Raw genomic sequence first — 23828 nt, forward strand, 5'->3', positions numbered from 1 at the left:
AAATCTCCTGCTCCTATGCCCGCCTATGTGAACTCTGGAATTCTCTTCTGTTGAGGAACCTGAGGTGTCTGGCTGAGCAAGAAAGGACAGCCTGACACAGGAGTTTTCCTTTCCTAAAGCAAAGCCTCAGCACAGAAAGAACATTGTGCCCTTGGCAAGGAGGGATTGTGTTAAAAGAGCTGTCACATCCCTGCTGGGTTGGACATGGAAAGTTGTGGTGCCATCCTTTCCTTCCCTGCAGCCCTCAGCTGGAACTTGGATTGAACAGGGACACGAGGAGAAAGGAATTTCCCTGCCAGGGCAGGGCTGTGGTGCAACACATCCCCCAGCAGGAGTCTGGAGCAGCCCAAGGCTCTGTGTACCCAGGCAGAGGCAGGCAGGACGCAGAGCTGTCAGCAAAGGAAGGGCCCAGCCAGGTGGGGCAGCCGGGGGATGCCGACAGCCTGCAGGGACAGAGGCGCAGGGCATGGACACCGTAGCACAGCCTGGGCTGCACAGGGCACAGGCATGGGCAGCAGCTGAAAGGCCCTGACACAGCCAACTCCTGCAGCACTTGGGCCATGGCTGCTGGCCCTGGGCCTGAGGCATCAGGAGGGGACAAGTGACCCTTTCAGGGCTGGGGCCTCATTGCCTCCTTGTCCCTGCTCAGCAGCCTGCCAGGGGCCGCCCCATGGTGCTGCCCTTGGCATTGCACATCCCCACATCCCAGTGGCCCGGGAAGAGCCCTGAGCAAGGAGGGAGGGACAGGATCTGCCTTGGCAGGGGCTGGTGCTCAGGCCTTGGCCCTTTGCATTCCTGAAACACATCCAGGTTTGCTCAGCATCAGAGACACCTTTGCCTTGTTTGTCCCCACCTGTCATCACTGCTGCAGTGTTCTGCTCCTACTAGAACTTGGAGACACTTTTTCAGTCTTGTCTCTTAGTGGGACTAATTAAACTTGAAGAAATTCCAGTATTTTAATTCAATTTTGAGTTCTTCAGAAGTTTATTGAACACTCTCTCAGGGACTGAGTCTGATGTAAACAACACCAAAAGCCCCAAGAGGCTCATTAAAGTCCTTGCACCTTTTCTTTGCTGCTGAGCTGGGCTGGGCTCCTGGCACAGAGACAGCTCCTGGCAACCAAGAAAAGCTTTAAACAGACATTTCTCCTGAGGAGATGCTCTTCTCCCAGCCCAGCAGGGCTGAGGACACTGCCTGCAGGTACCTGAGAGGAATGAAGCAGACAGAGGCTCAAAGAAACTGGAAGGACAATTCTGAGCTTCTTCGTGGAGAAATCTTCACCACTCCTGCACTGTCACCCTGGGGATCAGCAGATGTGCCTGAGATCTCCCTCAGAAAGTGCCTCCTCACCCTCCTCTAGCTACAGACAGCAGCAGCAGCACCTTGGCTTGCAGCATCTCTGTTTGTGTGAGCTGCCCTTATGTGTGAGGCCCTGGTGCCAAGGGAGATGCCCCTGGGCAGTGCCCTGTGCTGGGAGGGGTGTGCAGGGCAGAGCTGAGCCCCCAGGGCTGGGCTGGGCCACAGGGCAAGTCTGTGGCTGCAGGGATCTCCTCAAGCTGAGCCGGGACAGCACTGAGGTGACTGTAAGGATGGCTCTGCTGCCCTTGCTGCTTTGGGGGAGGATGTGCTCCAGAGCGGGGCTGCCCTGGGCACCGTCAGAGGGACAGGGCAGGACGGCTCCTGCTGCCAGGGACGGCTGCAGGGGCTGAAGCTGGGGCTGCAGCCAGGGCTGCCCAGGGCTGTGGTGCAGAGCAGGTGCTGCAGCCCTGAGGGCTCTTGGACAGCCCAGGGCATCTGCCACCTGCCAGGGGCAGCTCTCAGCTTGCCTGGGAGCTCCCATGGACTGTGGGGAGAAGTTGGAGGTGGAAGGAGGCGCCCCCATCAGGGCAGATTCCTGCTGCTGTGGAGATGGTGCTGCATGGCCAGGGCTGCTCTCAGCTTTCTCATGAAGGAAAGGGAAAGGGGCTGTCAGGGTTGTCTGTGTCACTGACACTCCTGCACTGTCACCCTGGGGATCAGCAGATGTGCCTCAGATCTCCCTCAGAAAGTGCCTCCTCACCCTCCTCTAGCTACAGACAGCAGCAGCAGCACCTTGGCTTGCAGCATCTCTGTTTGTGTGAGCTGCCCTTAAGGCCCTGGTGCCAGGGAGATGCCCCTGGGCAGTGCCCTGTGCTGGGAGGGGTGTGCAGGGCTGAGCTGAGCCCCCAGGGCTGGGCTGGGCTCTGGGAGCAGTGGCAGGGACAAGGCTTGGATGGAGAGAAACAGCTCCCGGTAGGCACAACTCCAGGCATGAGAGAGCCAGAATAATCCGTGATATCCCTATCTGTAAATGAACAGAGAAAACAAAGGAGAGAAGAATTTAGGGAAATTTATTTTGAAATTGCAACTTTCAGATAGTCCACTTTATTTTTCAGAAAACTTTTAAGTGCAATCACACTGAAGGAGAGGGAGGTGTAATGAGCAAAGGGCACCTCTGTGGGGACCAGCAGCTCTGACTGCACTAGGGCAGAGGGAGCTCTGCTTTCCATCTGGGCTCCCCAGTCTTCAGGCTGTGAGTAATGCTTAAAATGCATCAGTAACTAAGCAGCTGCAGATACCTAAACATTAAAAAGTTTAGGAAAATTCATTCACAAGAATAAAAGTGATTTTTAGAGGATTCCAAATACAAATACATAGGACTGACTCAAATAAAATGATCCCAGCTTGTCAATGTCTTCTTTCAACAGTCCATGATGCCCAGAGTGAAGAAATGTCCAACAGCAGCTCCATCAGCCACTTCCTCCTGCTGCCATTGGCACACACGCAGCAGCTGCAGCTCCTGCACTTCTGCCTCTTCCTGGGCATCTCCCTGGCTGCCCTCCTGGCCAACGGCCTCATCATCAGCGCCGTAGCCTGCGGCCACCTCCTGCACAGCCCCATGTTCTTCTTCCTGCTCAACCTGGCCCTCAGCGACCTGGGCTCCATCCTCACCACTGTCCCCAAAGCCATGCACAATTCCCTCTGGGACACCAGGAACATCTCCTATGAAGGATGTGCTGCTCAGGTGTTTCTGCTTATCTTCTTTCTGGGAACTCAGTATTTCCTCCTGACCATCATGTGCTACGACCGCTATGTGTCCATCTACAAACCCCTGCACTACGGGACCCTCCTGGGCAGCAGAGCTTGTGCCCACATGGCAGCAGCTGCCTGGGCCAGTGCCTTTCTCTATGCTCTGCTGCACACAGCCAATACATTTTCCCTGCCTCTGTGCCATGGCAATGCCCTGGGCCAGTTCTTCTGTGAAATCTCACACATCCTCAAGCTCTCCTGCTCCAAATCCTACCTCAGGGAATTTGTGATTACTGTAGTTTCTGCCTCCTTAATATTTGGCTGTTTTGTGTTCATTGTTTTCTCCTATGTGCAGATCTTCAGGGCTGTGCTGAGGATCCCCTCTGAGCAGGGACAGCACAAAGCCTTTTCCACCTGCCTCCCTCACCTGGCTGTGCTCTCCCTGTTTCTCAGCACTGGCACATTTGCCTACCTGAAGCCTCCCTCCATCTCCTCCCCATCCCTGGATCTGTCAGTGTCAGTTCTGTACTCGGTGGTGCCTCCATCCCTGAACCCCCTCATGTACAGCCTGAGGAACCAGGAGCTCAAGGCTGCAGTGTGGACACTGATCACTGGACGATTTCAGAAACATTAAACTGCTGGCCAATTTCTGTAAATAATTTGTAATAAAAGTCATCTTTGATACTACTTCCTGGTGTCATTTTTGAGGTTGTTTTTCTATGTTTGACTTTTTAAATGTTGTCCACAAAGAAATGTCATTGTTTGTGTCCTTTCTGATGTTTTTTCCCTCCACCTTTGCTGTGGCCAGACTGTGCCATAGAGGGGCTGTATTCTCAGTTGCTTTAAATGAACTAAAGGACCTCCTGAAAGTTTTCTTCAGAGATCCCCCCTTTGTTCCCTTCTCTGTTGCTGCAGCAGCAATGTCTGTGTGCAGAGCTGGGGCAGATCAGTGCTGGCACAGCAGCTGTGCCCAGCAGCAGCAGCACTTGGTGTTGCCAGTGCTGCTGCCGTGGCCCTGCCCCGCTGCCCTGCTGGCCCTGCTGTTGCTGTAGGGCCTGAGTGCTCTCGGGGCCGGGCACAGGGCTGGGGGTGGCAGTGCTGGGGCTGCAGCAGGGACAGGCCATGGGCACTGCTGGGGCAGCGCTGACGCCTCAGGCCAGGGCCTGGGGGCTGCAGGCTCCTTGCCCAGGCTCTCTCCACAACACGGCCAGGCCAATGCTCAGCACAGAAAAGCCCCGTCAGCAGCCCCAGGCTGGCCGTGGGCAGGCTGGGGGCAAACAGCATCACACCATGGGAATGGCCCTTGGGGAGCAGGATCATCCTCCAAGTGCTTCAGGAATTGTCTGCAGGCTCCTGCAGTGCCTCCTGCTGCTCCCTTGCCAGAGGCACCACAGGCCAGGGGGGCACATCTGCCCTGCTGTGTCTGCCTGTGGGGCTCCCTGCTCTGGGCAATGAGGAGGGGCTGCAGAGGCTCTGCAGGACTGACAGGATGGGCTTTGGGGCTGTGAGGAGAAGCTGAGGAACCTGGGCTGCTGCACCTTCTGAAGAGGAGGCCCAGGGCTCATCCTGCAACTGATCCAAAGGTGGTTTCACAGAATCAGCAAGGTTGGGAAAGACCCTGGAGATCATCAAATCCAACCTGTGCCCTGACACCACCTTGTCTACCCTGAACCTACTCTTCTCCGGGATAAACAACCCCAGCTCCCTCAGCCACTCCTCACAGCACTTGTGTTCCAGACCCCTCACCAGCCTTGTTGCCCTTCTCTGGACACGCTCCAGCCCCTCCATGTCCTTCTGAAATTGGGGGCCCAGAACTGGACACAGCACTCGAGGTGCAGCCTCACCAGTGCCCAGCACAGGGGAAGAATCCCTGCCCTGCTCCTGCTGCCCACACCATTCCTGATCCAGGCCAGGAGCCATTGGCCTTCTTGCCCACCTGCCCACACTGCTGCCTCATGTCCAGCCTGCTGTCCAGCACTGCCCCACGTCCCTTTCTGCCTGCCCACTGTCCAGACACTCTGTCCCCAGCCTGGAGCCCTGCAGGGCTTGTTGTGGCCAAAGTGCAGGACCCGGCCCTTGGTCTTGTTCAGCCTCACCCTGTTGGATTTGGGCCCTGGATCCAGCCTGTGCAGGGCCCTGTGCAGAGCCCTCCTACCCTCCAGCACATCCACACTCACCCCCAGCTTGGTGTCACCTGCAAATTTGCTGATGCTGGTCTCAATCCTCTCCTGCAGATCCTCAGTGCAGATATTGCAATCCCCGCTGGCTGCCTCTGATCCCTGGGCCATCCTGGGGGTGCCCTGGGATGGCTCTCAAGGGGATCTGTTCCATCCCCTTGCTGGGCACCCAGGGCAGGCTGACAGGCCTGCAGTTCCCCACATCCTCCTTGCAGCCCTTCTTGGGGATGGGCTCCCATTGGCACCTCCAGGCCTCTGGGCCCTCCCTGCTGAGCCAGGACTGAGGAGAAATGATGGAGAGCAGCTTGGGGAGCTCATCCAGCAGCTCCCTCATGGCCCTAGCATGGATCCCATCTGGTCCCAGAGACACCTGTGAGCATCTGAGTGGCTCAGCAGGTCCACAGCTGCTTCCTGCTGGATTGCAGGGGGGCTCTTCTGCTCCCTGTGCCCATCTACCAACTCGGGAGAATACTTGTCTTGTAGACAACCTCGGTTATTGTAGAAAAGTGAGGGAAATAAAGTGAAAACTACCTCAGCCTTTTCCTCATATCTAATAACTCTATTCCACACTTAATCCAAAAGAGTAGAGGTTCTACTTATCCTATGTTTTGGTGTTAACTTATTTATAGAAACTTTTTTTTTTTTCACAGAAGTGGCCAGATTAAGCTGAAATTGAGCTTTCACCTCTCTAATTTTCTTTCTGCATGACCTAAAAAGATCCTTAAATTTTTCATCTGTTTCCTGACCTGTCCAAATGTGATGCACCGCTTTTTTTCCCCTTGAGATTCTACAATAGCTCGATGCCCAGCAAAACCAGTCTTTTTCTTTGTCTTCTAGAAGTCATTTTCTTCTTTGGCTCGTGTGTTGGCCCACCAGGACAGGCTGCTCCTTCTCCCTTAAGATTACTTTCTTGAAGTGTCTCCATCCTTCTTGGATCCCTTTGTTTTGTAGGGCTTTTTTTCCTTTATAAAAGCCAGTACTTTATTCAGTGCTCTCCTAATCTGCATCCTAAATAGGCCAAAGTCTGCTCTCTGAAATTGCAGTGTAGTTTTCTTGATGCCCCTCCTTCATTCACAGAATACTGGAAACTTGATTAATTCATCGTGACTGCCCCCCAGGCAGCCTCTGACCAACACTGATCTCCCACCAGCCCTTCTCTGTTTGTGAACAGCAGCAGACAGAGCTTTCCTTGGCAGTGGGAGTGTTACCAAAAATCTGATAAAATAGGAAACTCCTTAACACCAATGTAGCTTTAAGAAGAAGCATTCTTTATTCATCTAGTAGCATGGGGGATAGCTCCTCCCAAAGCTGTGCATGCTGAGTACAGGAAAGTTTCTGTTTATATTCTGTATTTTGGATACACATTGTCCCACACTAAACATATGTACGATAATCATTTCCCTGAAATTATTAACATATTTCCTCTCCCCTTTTGCCTGCACTCTTCTGTCCTGGGGGGGTCTCTTTTGGTCCCTGGAGGTCACAGACCCCAATGTTCCAGTTGGCCTGGCTGAGCTGGCAGGACACTGAGGCTGGTGAACTTCCAGTTCCCTTCTCACACAATGGGCACTGTGTGGTTTCCATGGGCCAGTGCTTTTGGAGAACAAGAATTGTGTGAGCTGACCAGGTGCAGACCATTTATCATCTGGTAACATGAGGTCACAGAAGGGGATTATGAGATCACAGAGTGAGTTATGTGAGGTAATTGATAAGAAGTGACATCATAGGCCATGTCTGTGACATCACAGAGCCAGATGTGACATCACAGGGCAGAGGTCTGACATCATAGAGCAGGCAATGACATCACAGAGTTGGCTGTGACATCACATGGTGTCTCTGTGACATCACAGTTTGGGTTATGACATCAGAGACCAGATGTGTGACATCACAGAGTGGGCTGTGATATCACAGGGGGCTGTGTGACATCACAGGGTGATTGTGTGACATCACAGGGGGCTGTGTGAGGTCACTGGGTTGGTCGCTCTGCCCCAGCCCCCCTCACAGTTCCCCTCCAGACAAGTCCAATGCTGTTCATGCCCGGTGGGCTCCCCTGTCCCCCGGTATCCCCCCGGTGCTCCTGGAGCCACAGCCTCCACCAAAGGATGTTCCACAGGATCCACCCCAGAGCCTGACACGGGCACAAGGGGCTGCGCTGTGTCACCAGGACATCAAGGACCTGCATTATCCAGGGCCTTGTGGCCTGGCTTGGGTTCCCCAGGGCAGGAAAGATGCCTGGCAGCTGCAGCAGGGCCAGGGATGGGCTCCAAGGTGGGGCTGGAGCCCTTTGGCTGTGAGCAGAGGCTGAGGGAGCTGGGCTTGTCCAGCCCCGAGCAGGGAAGGCTGAGGGGCTCCTCATGCCAGCCTGGCAGTGCCACCCAGGAGGGGATGGAGAACACAGAGCCAGGCTCTTCACCGGGGGCCTGGTGGGAGACAAAAGACAATGAGGATGGGGTGAAAGAGGGGAGGTTCAGCCAGGACAGGAGGAAACCTTTGTTCCCATGGGCTCAGCCAGGTGCTGAGATGCTGCCTCCTCCCTGTCCTTTGGGATTTTCCAATCCACACCAAATCCAGCCTTGAACCACTTGGTCTGACCCAGTTTCTGACAGCCTGGGCTGCTGACTTGCTGAGGTCCTTTCCAATTCAGCTCTCTACTGATCCTGGGACAATGCTGGTCTCTGTTTTAGACTGGGGCACAGCAGATGGGACAGGAGCCCTGCAGGGCTGTAGGGGACCTGCAGCTTGGGAGGTGCATGAGCACATCTTCATTAGCTGGGGCATTTGGGTACTTTTAAGAAATGTCAAAGTTTTCCCACCAGGAGAGACCAGGGATTTCCTGGAATTGTGCAATGGCAGAAGAAATCCTGATCTTCCCCTCTATTGGTGTCACTGGCTGGACTTGTGTTTTTCATGGAGCTGTGCCTCCCCTTGGTTTTGTTGGCTGACAATAAATGAACATCCCTCTGTGTCTCAGGCAGCTCCTTCTGCAAGGAAAGCAGGTGGGAGTTGGTGCCAAGGAGCTGAAAGCTGCAGGCACAGCCTGGAGTGGAGAAAGCTCAGACTTACTCTTATAAATTGATATAGTTTGGTTTTTAGTTAAAGTAGAAATAGTTCCCTGTCAGGACCTTGGAATTCTTTTGAGACAGGCACCTGTCAGAGTTCATGGTTAAATATTGACATATTGTTGGACCATTGAGGAAGCTAGATGTGACTTTGAGAAATACCCATATAAAATTCTGAGTGAGTCTAAGTCAGCCCTTTCCTTCTGGCCACTAGAACGGGTCACATCAGCCCGGCTGCTCTGTTAGAACTGCCCAGGCCAGCCCGGCCCTGCCGCTCCCTCTGTCAGGCCGGGAGGCGGCCGGAGGCCTGGCCGGGCTCCAAGGGCTCCTGGCAGGGCAGGGGAGGTTTCCTATCCCCAGAGCCAGCAGAGCTGGGAGGGAGCCAGCAGAGCCGGGCCCCTGATAACACCTCTGGGCCCAGCTGTGCCGAGCCCACCCCGGTTTGTCACCGAGGGGTGGGCAGAGCCCCCTCTCTCCCTCTCCTCCGGTAACTCTGGACACAGAGGAGAAGGGAGGGAAGCCCAGCCGCGCTGAGGACAGCGGCTGGAGAAGCTGCTGCCCAGCAGAGATCACACGACCATCACAGGCCTGGGCAGATTTAACCCTTTCTTGGCAACCTGAAGCTTTCAGAACTCCATCCCTTTCTCTGAGAGAGAGAGGAAGGAACACATAGAGAGACAGCATGATATAAAGTCAGTAAAAGAACTGTTAAAGATTATTGGAAAAAGGGATTGGGAAAGTGGAGATTTCTGACTGGACTTCTCTGGATGTAAACCATGGAAACTGGACTAATATATCCCTTCAAATCATGGGAAGATATGCATTTAGGGAGATGTTCAAATTTGTGTCTGGATTTTGAACAAAGGTATATGTGATGGACTGATACTGATCTTATAAGATGCTTGAACAGAGATAGAGATGAGTCCTTTGCGCTAGTGAAGAAGTGAGAGGATCTCTCTGTTCCCTGAGAAGAAGAATTCTTTGTTCCTTCGAGTTGTGCATCTTTAAAAAGTGACACCTTAATATACAAAAGTCTGGACCCATGACCCATAAACAGCTTGGGAAACTGCTAATGAGAGAAGTCACAGAAGCAGGGTTTTTTACCGGGTGGCTTTTTATTTTGGGCAGTTAAAACCCTCTAGAAAACTGTTTTAAGTTGTCAGTGGGGAAATTCCATGGGACATCAAGAGAGACTCCTCTCCCAAAGTGAATGAAAATTATGTTTAAATGTTGGAACTAACTGAAAGTCATAGTTTTGTCTCTCTGTGTTGGTTGTGGGATAGTAAACAGTTTGTGGAGAAGGGAAAAGAGTTTTGAAGAGATCAATTTTTTTTAATTTCAAATTTTTTCTTTCTTCCTTTTTTCCTTCCTTTAGTGTGTGTTAATAAAATTATATTTCTAACCTTTAAGTTGGGCCTGTTTTGCCTTTTTCCTTCCAAAGTCTATCTGATAGAAAGAAAAGAGAGTAAACACAAAAACCATCACAAATTTGTGTGTTGACCAAGAAAGGTCAGAATTGGAAAATGTGAAAATACTACATAAATTGGTATTTCTGCCCAGTTAATCAAAACAGAACACTTGCACAAGGCAGATCTGAGTCCCGGGGGTTGGATGAGGAAAATGGTGGGGTGGAGATAGGGACAAAGTGTCATTGATTGTCAGCAATGGAGAATCTTAATTTTCAGATCTATTCAGAGTGCCTTGGGAGATGCTCAGGATCCATATAATCTGGAGATTGCTGATATCAATCTATAAACAGGAAGGGAAAACTAAACAGGACAAAAGAAACCCCAGTGGTGTTTTCTTTAAATCTAGTGTATTCTCTTTGAACACACTTCTGAAATCTGTGCAATTAAACACAGAAAAAGTGAAGACTTATAATTAAATTATTCCCAGGGGGCTTGTCTTGTTAGGGTGTTTTGAAATTTTAATGAGTCTATTACACCGAATTCCTGAACTGAAGAGCTGAAGAATGAATAAGCCTCTGGAGAACTAAAATTCATCAGGAAACCTCCACATTGCTGAGGATCCATCCTCAGCAGAGCAGATTGAACAGATTCCAGGGGTTTCCAGCTGCCAAAGAGCTGTGAGCTCACGTGCAGGCACAGGGGCTCCATGGTGGCATCTGAGGGGTCTCTGGGCTCCTGAAGATCTGTTTGGTCACATTCAGTCACAGGGGCTCCATGGGGACATCCCAGGGGTCCTTATCTTCCTAAGGGTCATGAGGTGACAGTCACAGGGCTGCACAGTGACAACAGAGGTGTCTCCACACTGCCAAGGAGCCAATTTGTCCCAGGCAGTGTCAGGAGTGCAGTGGTGACATCCCTGTGCTCCTAAAGAACAGCGAGGTCACAGACACTCACAGGGGCTCCAGGGGACATCCCAGGAGTGTCCAGGTTGCCAAAGAGCCGGGATGTCACAGACACTCACAAGGGCTCCAGGGGACATCCCAGGAGTGTCCAGGCTGCCAAAGAGCCGGGATGTCACAGACACTCACAGGGGCTCCTGTCATGGGCAGAGTGGCAGCTTCAGGCACAGTTTAGTAGAGAAGCTCCTGTTGGGTCAGGAGGTGCAGAAAGGACCCCCAACACCCCAATTATACCCCCAAGCTCCCCCAAAGCAGGTGTCCTAGTTTAGGACAAATTTAGGGGAAAATCCCCACAACTCCCTCCCCCACCACCGGGTTCGGGAGGAATTTCCTCAGAGGAAAAAGTGGAAAAAACTTGTTTATTGAGAAACAACGAAAAAACACTCCCCAACACAAGAAAAACAGTCCGAGATGACAACAAATGTGTTCACCAGTCCAAGAGAGGCTGAGCAGTCTCTGCTGGGGAGGGTGCCAAAGCTTCTTTCAGGTGCAGACTCCGGGGGGTTTTCCCTTGACGTTCCCGAATCAGGGCCCGAAGCAGGTCCGATGTCTTCAGGGAAGGGAGGGAGGAAAGAAGGGGAAACACAAAAGCAGAAAAATGGCAAAAAGCAATCAACAAGTAGAAAGCAAGAGAGCAAAGCCAGCAAAAAAGCAGCCTAAAGCTAGCAGCAAGCAAGCCAAAAGCAAGCAGCCGGGGGAGGGGCTCAGCTATAGACAAAACAAACTGAGAACATGGGAACAGAAAAAAAAACAAAAACAAAACCAAAAAAACCCCCACGATTTGGGATACAAAGCATGAAAATGTCCTGTCACCCCAGGACATTCCACCCCTTATCCCATATTATGAACATGTTACTGAACACAATGAAAAAAAACCCAAAAAAACCCAACAACTTTCTTCTCACTTGCTCAAACCTTCCAACACTTACACATTTCCTTCCATCTTACTTGCTCAGACCTTTGACACATTCATGTTTCCTTCTGTCTCATATCTGTATGATCTAACGTACAGATAATGGTGGTAACGCTCAGCGAACAATGATAGCATCCCACAATCAGATCTCCCTGAGGTACACAACGGGTTGTCCCATCTTTCTGCATTATCCACCAGGTATAACCTGGTCCTTGAGCAAAGACAATCCCACGAATGGGTTTGCCTGTACTCAAGGCAGGATTAATCCATACTGTCTTCCCCAACAAACCTCTGACATGGGCCACTGGGACTTTATCTCCATCTACTATATTAAGGGGCTCAGACTGGGCAGGACCTGCTCGGTTGGTGGAACCTCGAGTGTTAACTAACCAGGTGGCTCTTGCTAAATGCTGCTCCCAGTTCTTGAAAGACCCCCCACCCAGTGCTTTCAAAGTGGTTTTTAACAATCCATTGTACCTCTCCACTTTACCTGCAGCTGGTGCATGGTAGGGGATGTGGTACACCCACTCGATGCCATGTTCCCTAGCCCAGTTGTTAATAAGATTATTTTTAAAATGAGTCCCATTGTCTGACTCAATCCTCTCAGGAGTACCATGCCTCCAAAGGACCTGCTTTTCAAGGCCCAGGATGGTGTTGCGGGCTGTAGCATGAGACACGGGGTAGGTTTCCAACCATCCCGTAGTGGCTTCTGCCATGGTTAGCACATGGCGCTTGCCTTGGCGGGTTTGAGGCAGCGTGATGTAATCAATCTGCCAGGCCTCCCCATACTTGTACTTGGACCACCGCCCCCCATACCAGAAGGGCTTCACCCGCTTAGCCTGTTTAACGGCAGCACATGTCTCACAGTCATGAATAACCTGAGAAATGCTGTCCATGGTTAGATCCACCCCTCGGTCTCGTGCCCACTTATAGGTGGCATCTCTACCCTGATGACCTGAGGCATCATGGGCCCATCGTGCTAGGAACAGCTCTCCTTTGTGCTCCCAGTCAAGATCTATCTTCAACTCCCCTATCTTTGCAGCCTGATCTACCTGCTGATTGTTCTGCTGCTCCTCATTAGCTCTGCTTCTAGGGACATGGGCATCTACATGGAGAACCTTCACAGGTAGTTTCTCTAACCGGGTAGCGATGTCTTTCCATTCTTCAGCAGCCCAAACTGGTTTTCCTCTGCGCTGCCAGTTCGCCTCCTTCCATCTCTTCAGCCATCCCCACAGAGCATTGGCTACCATCCAGGAATCAGTATAAAGGTAAAGTTTTGGCCACTTCTCTGCTTCAGCAATGTCCAGGGCCAACTGAACGGCTTTGAGCTCCGCGAGTTGACTCGATCCACCTTCTCCTTCAGTGGCTTGTGCAACTTGTCGTGTGGGGCTCCATACAGCTGCTTTACACTTCCGGTTCATCCCTACGATGTGACAGGAACCATCAGTGAAAAGAGCGTAGCGTGTGTCTTCTGCTGGCAGTTGGTTATGGTGGAGCTTCTCCAGCATGGGTCACTTGCTCTTCTCCCTGTTCACCAGTGAGACTGAAACTTTCACCCTCAGGCCAATTTGTAATTACCTCCAAAATCCCAGGACGATTTAGTTTTCCAATTTGGGCGCGCTGTGTAATGAGGGCAATCCACTTGCTCCATGTAGCATTGGTGGCGTGGTGGGTGGAGGGAACCTTTCCTCTAAACATCCACCCCAGCACGGGTAGTCGAGGTGCCAGGAAGAGTTGTACCTCGGTACCAATCACCTCTGAAGCAGCTTGGACTCCTTCATACACGGCCAGGATTTCTTTCTCTGTTGAGGTGTAGTTGGCTTCAGACCCTCTGTAGCTCCAACTCCAGAATCCCAGTGGTCGGCCTCGGGTCTCACCAGGCACCTTCTGCCAAAGGCTCCAGGACAGGCCATGGTTCCCGGCTGCAGAGTAGAGCAGGTTCTTCACCTCTGGTCCTGTCCTGACTGGGCCAAGGGCTACTGCATGAGCAATCTCCTGCTTGATCTGGGCAAAGGCTTGCTGCTGTTCAGGGCCCCAATAGAAATCATTCTTCTTACGGGTAACCAAATAAAGAGGGCTCACAATCTGACTATATTCAGGAATGTGCATCCTCCAGAAACCTATAGCACCCAAGAAAGCTTGTGTTTCCTTCTTGTTGGTTGGTGGGGACATAGCTGTGATTTTGTTGATGACATCAGAAGGAATCTGGCGCCGTCCATCTTGCCACTTCACTCCCAGGAACTGCATCTCCCGAGCAGGTCCCTTAACTTTACTTTTCTTAATGGCAAAGCCAGCTTCCAGGAGAATTTGGATGATTTTCTCTCCTTTCTCAAACACTTCTGCTGCTGTGTTTCCCCACACAATGATATCATCAATGTATTGTAAATGTTCTGGAGCCTCACCCTTTTCTAGCATAGTCTGGATCAGTCCATGGCAGATGGTAGGACTGTGCTTCCACCCCTGGGGCAGTCGGTTCCAGGTGTACTGCACGCCCCTCCAGGTGAAAGCAAACTGAGGCCTGCATTCTGCAGCCAGAGGAATGGAGAAAAACGCATTAGCGATGTCGATTGTGGCGCACCACTTGGCTGCCTTGGACTCCAGCTCATACTGGAGCTCCAACATGTCTGGCACAGCAGCGCTCAGCGGTGGAGTCACTTCATTCAAAGCACGGTAATCCACGGTCAGTCTCCATTCTCCTTCAGATTTACGCACAGGCCAGATGGGGCTGTTGAAGGGTGAGTGTGTTTTGCTGACCACCCCTTGGCTCTCCAGCTCTCAGATCATTTTGTGAATGGGGATCACAGCATCCCAATTTGTTTGATACTGCCGGCGATGCACCGTCAAGGTGGCAACAGGTACTCGTTGCTCTTCTACTTTCAGGAGTGCTACTGCAGATGGGTTCTCTGACAGTCCAGGCAAGGTGTTCAATTTCTTAATGCCCTCTGCCTCCACGGCAGCTATTCCAAAAGCCCATCTGAACCCCTTAGGGTCTTTGTAATAGCCATTCCTGAGATAGTCCATGCCCAGAATACTCGGAGCCTCTGGGCCAGTCACAACTGGATGTTTCTGCCACTCCTTCCCGGTCAGGCTCACCTTGGCTTCCAACAGGGTCAATTCTTGTGATCCCCCCGTCACACCGGCAATAGAAATAGGTTCTGTTCCCACATGTTCTGATGGCATTAGGGTACACTGAGAACCGGTGTCAACCAAAGCTTTATATTTCTGTGGCTCTGATGTGCCAGGCCATAGAACCCATACTGTCCAAAAGACTTGGTTTTCCCGTGCCTCTTCCTGGCTAGAGGCAGGGCCCCTCTAGCACTGGTTACTACTCTCTTCCTGTGCATACATAGTAGAGGTTCCTTCAAGGGGGTCTGACAGAGCATCCTCATTTCTGTAATACCTGACAGCCTGGTCATGGGAGGCTGAGGCTACCTTCATTCTAGTGGAACCCCCTCGGTTAGTGTTTCTCTCTTTGAGCTCACGCACCCATCCTGCTAGGGCAGAAGTGGGTTTCCCATCCCACCTTCCCATGTCTTCCCCATGGTCACGCAGGAAGGACCACAGGTCAGCTCGTGGGGTGTACCCTCTCTCTCTAGCTGAGGGACGTTGGGTTCTGACTCTGGGGCCTGTGGCTCGCACCGGTGCCACATGGGAACTGTTCCTCCTCATCTCCTCCCTCACCTCCCTTATCTCCTCTTGGAGTTCTTTAACCACGGCAGAGACCTGAGTCTGTATTGGGCCACTGATCATACTGTCAAAATTTCTAAGCTTGCTGGCTACAGAACCTACAGTCACTCGGCTGGTATCAGCATTAATCATTGACATGAATGTTTTATATTCAGATGGCCCTTTAGTTGCTAGATTCTACAACATTTGCCCTGTGCACCTGACGTTGTCGGGGTCATTGTTATGCTGTCTATCTCTCCCAAAAACTACCTCCAGTATTGCCACTTCTCTCAGCTGTTGGATCCCTTCCTCAACAGTCTTCCAGTGCATGCTGAGGTGGTGCTCCTGCATTCTGTCTCTGTGGACAAACCTCTCCCTTACACTCATTAAAAGCCGGTCCCAAAGGTGAAGGGGTCCTTCCTCCCTTACAAATACCTGATTCACACCTGAGTCTTGGGTCAAGGGTCCTATATTCCTTGCCTCACCACCATCCAGTTGCACACCTCTACCCATAAGGTCCCAGACCCTAAGTAACCAGGCTGTATAAGGCTCACGTCCCCGTCGTGCAACATCTTTTTGCAGACTATGGAGATTTTCATATGACAGGGACTCAGTGATGATCTCAACTTCTGGCTCCCCTGTGGGTTGTGAGGGCCTTCCTTTTTTATCCTTATCACTTGGGTGCTCTGATTTCACCTTATGTTTCTTCCTTTCCACAGGGGCAACTGCTGCTGGCTGTGACTGCCCCTGTGGTTCAGCTGGAACCTGGACAGTTGTAACGTCTGTGGGTTCCACTGCTGCACCTTCAGACTCTCCCTCTTCAGGGCAGGGGGAGGGTTTGCCACCAGCTGGGACTAATGAGGCCACCACTAGGGAAGTGTGCTCCTTCAGCATCTTGCCCATCTCCTTCACCAGAACTCCCACCCAATCTGGGTGGTTCATTTCTGAGGTGGGCTTTATGTCAGGGTCAGGTGGTGGGGCAGCATCCCCAGTCTCTAGGGCAGTGTCAGGCTCCATGGCAGCATCCCCAGTCTCTAGGGCAGTATCTTTATTCTCTGGGGTAGGTATCAGGGTGGTTATCCAGGCCAATCTCCCCTTATCTCGGAATATTAAATAGAATAGGCCTGTGAGCAATACTAGCCATTGTATGATATCATTAGCATTCAGAGAAGATTTAAACCCTTCAAAAACTGGTGGAATAGACCCAAAGAGCTGAGTAAAGGGTTGGGAAAAAATTTCCCCTGGTGTCATTTCCTCACAATAGGTACCATTGTTAAAGTAACCCCACAAACAAACACTTAGAGTGTGATAGCCATGTATCCATGTGCCTGCCTTCCAGAGGAAGTTAAAAATCCATGAATTCCTCACCTTATTAACCCATAGTGCAAACTGGATAACAGCCACAGTAGCCTTAGTTATAGGGCCCATGTTTAAATAAGGGCCTGCAAATGGGAGAAACACAGCCACAACCACATGTCATCCAAACCAAGGTAAGCTAGACCACATGATGCTATTTAGGGAGGTTTCTATACCCAGTGCACAAGGTCACTTAAGAACTGTTATTCCTTTTCCTCTCAATGCCCTCAAGCCCCACAGTGGGCGACAATAATCTGTCTTGGTTTGAAAGACAGATATCTGCTAGGAAGGGGCAGGACCTCCCTAGAGATGGAGAATTCAAATCCCCTCCCTCCAAATTATTCCAATTAAAAGGAAAATTAAAGGAGCTTTCAGGCAGAGGTATGGGGGTAGGAATAACAGTTCTTTACTAGTATATAGGACAAAACGACAAACAAACAACAACTACAGCATCAATAATAAACAGAATCAAGAACCTTGAGGGCTTTCTTTTACAAAAGCCCAGAGCAGTTTGATCTTGGTGCCCCTGCAGGACTCCGAGAGGCCGAACTGGAAGGGAGGAAAGTCCCGGGCTGGTGGATGAGATGAGGAGCTCTGCGCTGGCAGCTGGAGCAGCAGGGGTGTCCCAGCAGGGCTGGGCAGTGCAGGGCTACAGAGTAGCAGGGGAACCTCAAAGCTCCGAAGAAGCAGCAGCGGTGGGGGGAGAGGCTGGAGAAAGCGAGTTCAGGATTCCCGGGTACACAGCAGATGACGATAGATTTCCCAGGACGAGGCAGAGGCAGAGGGCAGCCTGACCGTCCTCCTCGGCGCTGAGAGCAAGAGTGCCTCCCCCTTCCCCAGATCTGTCTTTTTGCCTTTCCCAAAGCTCATCCTCTCTCCCCTCTGAGGGACACTCCCAGGGACTCAGAAACAATAGGTGTAGCCTCGTGCTGCCATATCCCTCAAGTACCCCTTTTTGTTCTGACTAAGTAGTCATTAAGGCTTCTTGGAAACTTATGGGAAGAAATTCTGTGAGAAGAAAAAAAAACCAAATCTAACCCCCAACACTCTCATACACTAGGACAACTCACAACTAACAATACAATCAAGGATCTAACAATTTGCATCATTTTAAATCTTCTTTATCAATGTTCTGTTAGTATCATTTCAGTTAAACCTGTTTCTTCCCTCTTTCTCGCCTTTTTTTTTTTTTTTTTTTTTTTTTTTTTTTTTTTCCCAAGTACAGTTATAACGTCAAACTTGTTTTCACTGGGCAAAACTGTTTATTTACTCATTGCCCTAAGACCTTTCTCAAAGGTTTCTTGGCTCTACTGCTACTGCTGGCAGGATTATCAGTGAATTTCTGCTGCCCTGGCATCCTCCTGCCCAGGAAGATTGCTGGCTCTGCTAACTGCCTCTTGAATGTCAGGTAGTTCAAAATGCTGTGAATCATGTTTCCAAAAGCTCTTATGTGTGCTGACAAACGACAAACATGGACTTTACAAGTACAATTTCAGCCTGTAGATTACTTAGCTGTTTCAGGAAACATTATTCTCAACTCACTGGCTGTGGTCGAAGCTGGGAAGATTTGCTATTTGGAGAACCTGGGAGAAGGTCACTCAGCTTGAGAGAATTTGTGCCACATGACTTTGCTCAGCAGAAGGCTGGGCCGTCATGGCTCTGAATTCAAATTACCTCTATTATAACTTATCTTGACCCTCTCAAAATTCACACTAACTGAAGAGTCTCACTGGCTAAAGCTCCTCACCCTTGTCCCATTCTGCCAGGCATGGGGACATCACGGCTCTCAACTCTCTCCCTAGTGCCATCACTGAACAAAACATACCACCACAGCCCTCAGGCTCTGAAACTCACCCCCTGAGGCACACTACTGTGCTTCCCTCATCTCTCTCCCCCAGCACAGAAGACCAAACCAAAGAGCAGTAGCACAGCCTCTCTGCCCAAACAGATGTGTCAAGGGCTGGCTTCAGCCAGCTGCACCCACCTCTCTAGGCAGGACAACAACGCTGAGAGTTCTGAGATGAGGCTTTGTTCAGCTTTTTTTTTTTTTTTTTTTCTTCTTTTTTTTTCCTTTTTTTCTTTTTTTCTTTTCTTTTTTTTTTTTTTCTTCTAACTAAACTTTACAAGTTAAACAACTATACCTTTTACAAATTATAAAACACTCTTTAAATCAACTAACTCTTAAATCTAACATAAGTAAGTCTCAACAAAAATCTACAACCCTCATTAACTTTATAAACTCTATATGTGTGGTAACTCACTAAAAATTCATTATTAATTAAACTCCTTAACATTTAAATATAGACTTAAACTTAACTTAAACTTATCAGGGCCCAAATCTTAAAAACAAACCTTAAAACTATACGTTTGACAATAATTACCTTAAACTCAAATTAAATCACACATAAATCAATTTTAACAACATCAAAATGTAGAAACAACTCATCCTTACACAGAGTTAATAACTCTAGCTAAGAACTCATTTCTATTTCATTTTTTGCTTTATCTTTTTCATGATAGGATATATCTTTCTTTTTCACGTTGCATTTCTCACACAGTGATGGATTCTTTCACAATAGAGGGACAGATGACTATTTTCCCTTCCTTTTCTGGTGTTTTTCTTGCAATGTCCACTTGTTGCATATTTTCACTATCTCTGCTTAACACTCCTGAAGGCTTCCTGGGTAATAGCACGACATAGGGTCGAGTTACGATGCTTGCTTATCTTCAAAGACGATACTGACAGCCTCTGCACTCAGCGAAGGGGGGGGCCTGTAAGGGCTTGTGTTAGCTCCTTTTCCTCCTTCGGCCCCGCCTGCCTTCTCATCTTTCGCACCGCCTCCCGGGTCTGGCAGCTGAGCCACTTCTTGGTTGTTTTCATTCTGCTTTGGGGGTGGAGGGAGCATCTTCTGCCCTCTCCCTGCACAGCCGGCCAGAGACAAACAAAGGGAGGGGCAAAGCGGAGCTGCATTCTCACTCTCGGAATGCGTGGAATGCATGGAATCTCCACTGAAGCGTCTGGCTACCTTAGATTTTTCCTGTTCCTTTATCTTGGAGAGGGAAGTAGAGGGACAGGGAATCTGTTTTTCTCCGGCTAAAATTACGGTTTTGCTCTTTACTGCGAATGTTCGCAAGGTATTTATTGCTTTTTCCCAAATTACGCTTAACTCTAAATGTCTCTTTGCTCTTTTTCCCAGTAAAACTACAGCGTCCCATATTAATCTTCCTTTTTCCTCCCATCTTGCTTCACTAAAAGGAAGCGATGGCAGCTTTGGCTTTCGTTGTTTCTGAACCCATAGGGCTAGTTGTTCCATATTAGTTCTTATCTTATCGTCCCTCTGGGAGGCACCGATGGCTACACGCTGAAAATCAGCAGGGTAATTTCTTGCCATCGTTTCTTTTTAAAGTCTTTTTGACTCCTTCTGCGATCGCTGCTTACCTTCTTTCCGTCAGCAGTGGGAGGGGCACCGCGGACCTTCCAAACGACCCAGTCAGCAATCGCTCCCCGATCTGCCTTGCCAGCTCGGAACAGGTGTATGCAAGCACACGAATCACTTTCCAAGCACAAGGACTTTCCTGCATCTAAGCAAAAACTCCGCATTCAAGCGACAAAAACCCTCATTTAAGAGAAAAATAAAAACCCTCATTTAAGAGAAAACACTGTCCCTGTTCGGGCGCCAGATGAAAGCTGGGAACAGTTAAAGATCGGGGACTAAAGAACGGGGTCTGACCCAATGTGGGTATATCACACGTTCTTCCCTTTATTCTATGAGATGGCGGGTTAAATACAGACAGAATAGTTTACGAGAACAGGTGCATTCTGATAGGCAATGAGAATACAGAAATATGTAAGCTATTGCAGTTTAAGGTAGCCACCGTGTCTTCCCAGTAACTGTTCTATGCTAGTAACACTACTACCTTCACACATTCCTAGTAGCAGATAAGTTTATCTGCTACTACGTATGCTGAACGTACTGAGGCCTGTTAGACCAGGCCCGAGGCCTGGTCTGAGGCCTGGGTTGAGGCCCAGGTGTGGATAGCTCTACCTTATGATATAAGCTATCCTCCTACAGGAGATGTGGTGGTTGGAGGCTGTCTGGGGTACAGTTGTTGGAAATAAATAAATAAAGGGTTAAAGAGTTAATCACTGTTTTTAACTATAAGAATGTTAAAGGGTTACTGTAGTTACTGTATTGTTATTCATAAACCCATGTTAAGTTTTAATGTGTTGCTGTTGATTGAAAGTTGGCCCCTACCGCGCTTGATGGCATCCCCCCCTTACCTAGTTGTACCCCTCCCCTGCCCTGTTCCCCTGTACCCCATTCCTTGCCTGGTTGTGCCTGGGCCTCACCTCTGTCGGGAACCGCCTCGGCCGCTCCGCTCCCACTCCCAATGGTCCTCGTCCCTTCCGCTGTGCCGTCTCGTCACTTCGCCATTCTCGAATAGTGACCCCTGTGCCCACCCGTACTTCCAAATGGCGTCCACGTGCCTTGAATATGCAAATGAACTGCGACGTGACTGCATTTAGAGAAACAATCCCTAGAAAAGAAAGAGCCAAAAGCAAATAAAGCTTAATAAGTGACTCCCTTGGGCAGGGAAGAAGAAAAGCTCTCTCTCAGAGCAATTTGGGGAAAGACACCCTAACAAACAGGGAACAGGGACAGAATGACAACCCCTCGACTGCGAGCCACCAGAGGTCGTCCTGACGTCTCTCGTGAGGAGGAAGCCCTGGCCCTGCCATAGCGGGAGGCAGAGCTGAAGGATTCCTCCTCCTCGACAGTGACCTGGGAGCAGCGGAGGGAGCGGAGCACAACCCCTCGAGCCTACACCCCAAGAGCTGAATTTAATAAAAGCATTTTAAAAGGAGAAGAAGCTCTCCTGGCCCTTATTTCCAACACTCGTGTTCTTTTCATGTCATTTATGACAACACGCCATTCCACCCCACTCTCTGATCCAAGAATTGCTGCTCCTCCCTCTTGTGGGGCAAAAGTTGGAAGCTGATGTTCTCCCGGTGGCACTGGCCAAGCCCTGAGGCAGGGGCAGGACCTTTCCCTGGAGCTCTGAGGGCGCTGGGTTTGTTCAGCTGCAGCAGAGCAGACGCAGCTCAGAGCTCCCCGGGGGCTGCGGCTCCTCCCGAGGGGCAGCGCGGGGGCAGCTCCGACCTCTGCCCCGGGGGAGCAGGGACAGCACCCGAGGGAACGGCTGGGGCTGGGCCAGGGCAGGGCTGGGCTGGAGAGCAGCAAAAGCTTCTTCCCCCAGAGCCGCTCAGGCACTGACCAGGCTCCCCAGGGAATGCTCACAGCCCCAAAACTGCCAGAGCTCCAGGAGCCTTTGGACACCACTCCCAGGGATGCACAGGCTGGGATTGTTGGGCTGTCCTGGACAGGGCCAGGGCTTGGACTCCATGATCCCCGAGGCTCCCTCGCAGCTCAGCCCATTCTGCAATTGTCACCCTTTGGCTCAGCCTTTGTGTCCCCTGCAGGCGCTGGCAGAGCTGTTGGCTGGGGCAGGAGCACGGCAGCCCCAGCGTTCCCATCTGTGTGACACAACAGGGACAGCCCCAACATTCCATCCCTGGAGACGCTCCAAGGGAAGTGTCCACACCCGTGTCCAGCCAACACAACTGACCGGCCACTGACCCTGAGTGACCACGGCCCTGCCAACCCGGAGGCACCGCTGGGGCAGCTGCATCTCAGCCGTGTCCCAGCTCCTGCAGCCCCTCCTCTGCCCCAAACCCTCCTGCACCACAGGGAGGGGCTCATTTCAGTGCCCCTCAGGGGTCTCCTTTTGGGGTGAAAGGTAGAGATTTTGGTTCTTGCTAGCAAGGCCAGAACAGAAACTTTGTTTCTTTTACCTTGGGGCCTTGGAGATGCCTGGGTGTTTTGTGCACTGAGCCCCCTGCGCTCGCTCCCTGCAAATGTCCCACTGCCAGTGCCCTGTCCTTGTGTCACCTGCTGTGGCTGGGCATGAACAGAGCTCCTGGACTTGCATTTCCAGGTGGGATCTAAAACTGAAGGACAGGAGATGCTTGAATGCAAAAAACGGAATGGGAGCATCAGTTGAGGGGGAAATCTCCCCCTTCTGTGCCAGCCCATGTGAACTCTGGAATTCTCTTCTGCTGAGGAACTGGAGGTGTCTGGCAGACCAGGAAAGGTGAGCCTGAGACAGGAGTTTTCCTTTGCTAAAGGAAAGCCTCAGCATAGAAAGAACATTGTGCCCTTGGCAAGGAGGGATTGTGTTAAAAGAGCTGTCACATCCCTGCGGGGTTGGACATGGAAAGTTATGGTGCCATCCTTTCCTTCCCTCCAGCCCTCAGCTGGAACTTGGATTGAAAAGGGACATGAGGAGAAAGGAATTTCCCTGCCAGGGCAGGGCTGTGGTGCAACACATCCCCCAGCAGGAGTCTGGAGCAGCCCAAGGCTCTGTGTGCCCAGGCAGAGGCAGGCAGGACGCAGAGCTGTCAGCAAAGGAAGGGCCCAGCCAGGTGGGGCAGCCGGGGGATGACGACAGCCTGCAGGGACAGAGGCACAGGGCATGGACACCGTAGGACAGCCTGGGCTGCACAGGGCACAGGCATGGGCAGCAGCTGAAAGGCCCTGACACAGCCAACTCCTGCAACACTTGGGCCATGGCTGCTGGCCCTGGGCCTGAGGCATCAGGAGGAGACAAGTGACCCTTGCAGGCCTGGGGCCTCATTGCCTCCTTGTCCCTGCTCAGCAGCCTGCCAGGGGCCGCCCCATGGTGCTGCCCTTGGCATTGCACATCCCCACATCCCAGTGGCCCGGGAAGAGCCCTGAGCAAGGAGGGAGGGACAGGATCTGCCTTGGCAGGGGCTGGGGCTCAGGCCTTGGCCCTTTGCATTCCTGAAACACATCACAGTTTGGTCAGCATCAGAGACACCTTTGCCTTTTTTGTCCCCACCTGTCATCACTGCCTGAAGTGTTCTGCTTTGACTGGAACCTTGGGATACTTTTTTAGTTGTGCTCCTCCATGGGACCTATTAAAACTTCAAGAAATTTTGGAGTTTCAATTTATATTTGAATTCTTGAGAAGTTTTTTTGATTACTCTCTGAGGAACTGAGTCTCATGTAAACAACACCAAACCCCAAGAGGCTCATTAAAGTCTTTGTGCTGTGTCTGTGCTGCTGAGCTGGGCCAAGTTCCTGGCCCAGAGGCAGCTCCTGGAAACCAAGGAGAGCTTTAAAAAGACATTTCTCCTGAGGAGCAGCTCCTCTTCCAGC

General features: G+C 50.9%; 1 protein-coding gene across 1 annotated transcript; it reads left to right on the forward strand.

Annotated features, from left to right (window-relative positions):
• Positions 1-2684: 2684 nt before the first annotated feature.
• LOC134562420 (olfactory receptor 14A16-like) lies at positions 2685-3682 on the forward strand. The gene has a single exon (XM_063419814.1). It carries the CDS (start codon positions 2693-2695, stop codon positions 3680-3682), a length of 990 nt encoding a protein of 329 aa, XP_063275884.1. The 5' UTR covers positions 2685-2692.
• Positions 3683-23828: the final 20146 nt, after the last annotated feature.

Source organism: Prinia subflava, chromosome 27 (genome assembly GCF_021018805.1).
Source record: "Prinia subflava isolate CZ2003 ecotype Zambia chromosome 27, Cam_Psub_1.2, whole genome shotgun sequence".
Taxonomy (NCBI): domain Eukaryota; kingdom Metazoa; phylum Chordata; class Aves; order Passeriformes; family Cisticolidae; genus Prinia; species Prinia subflava.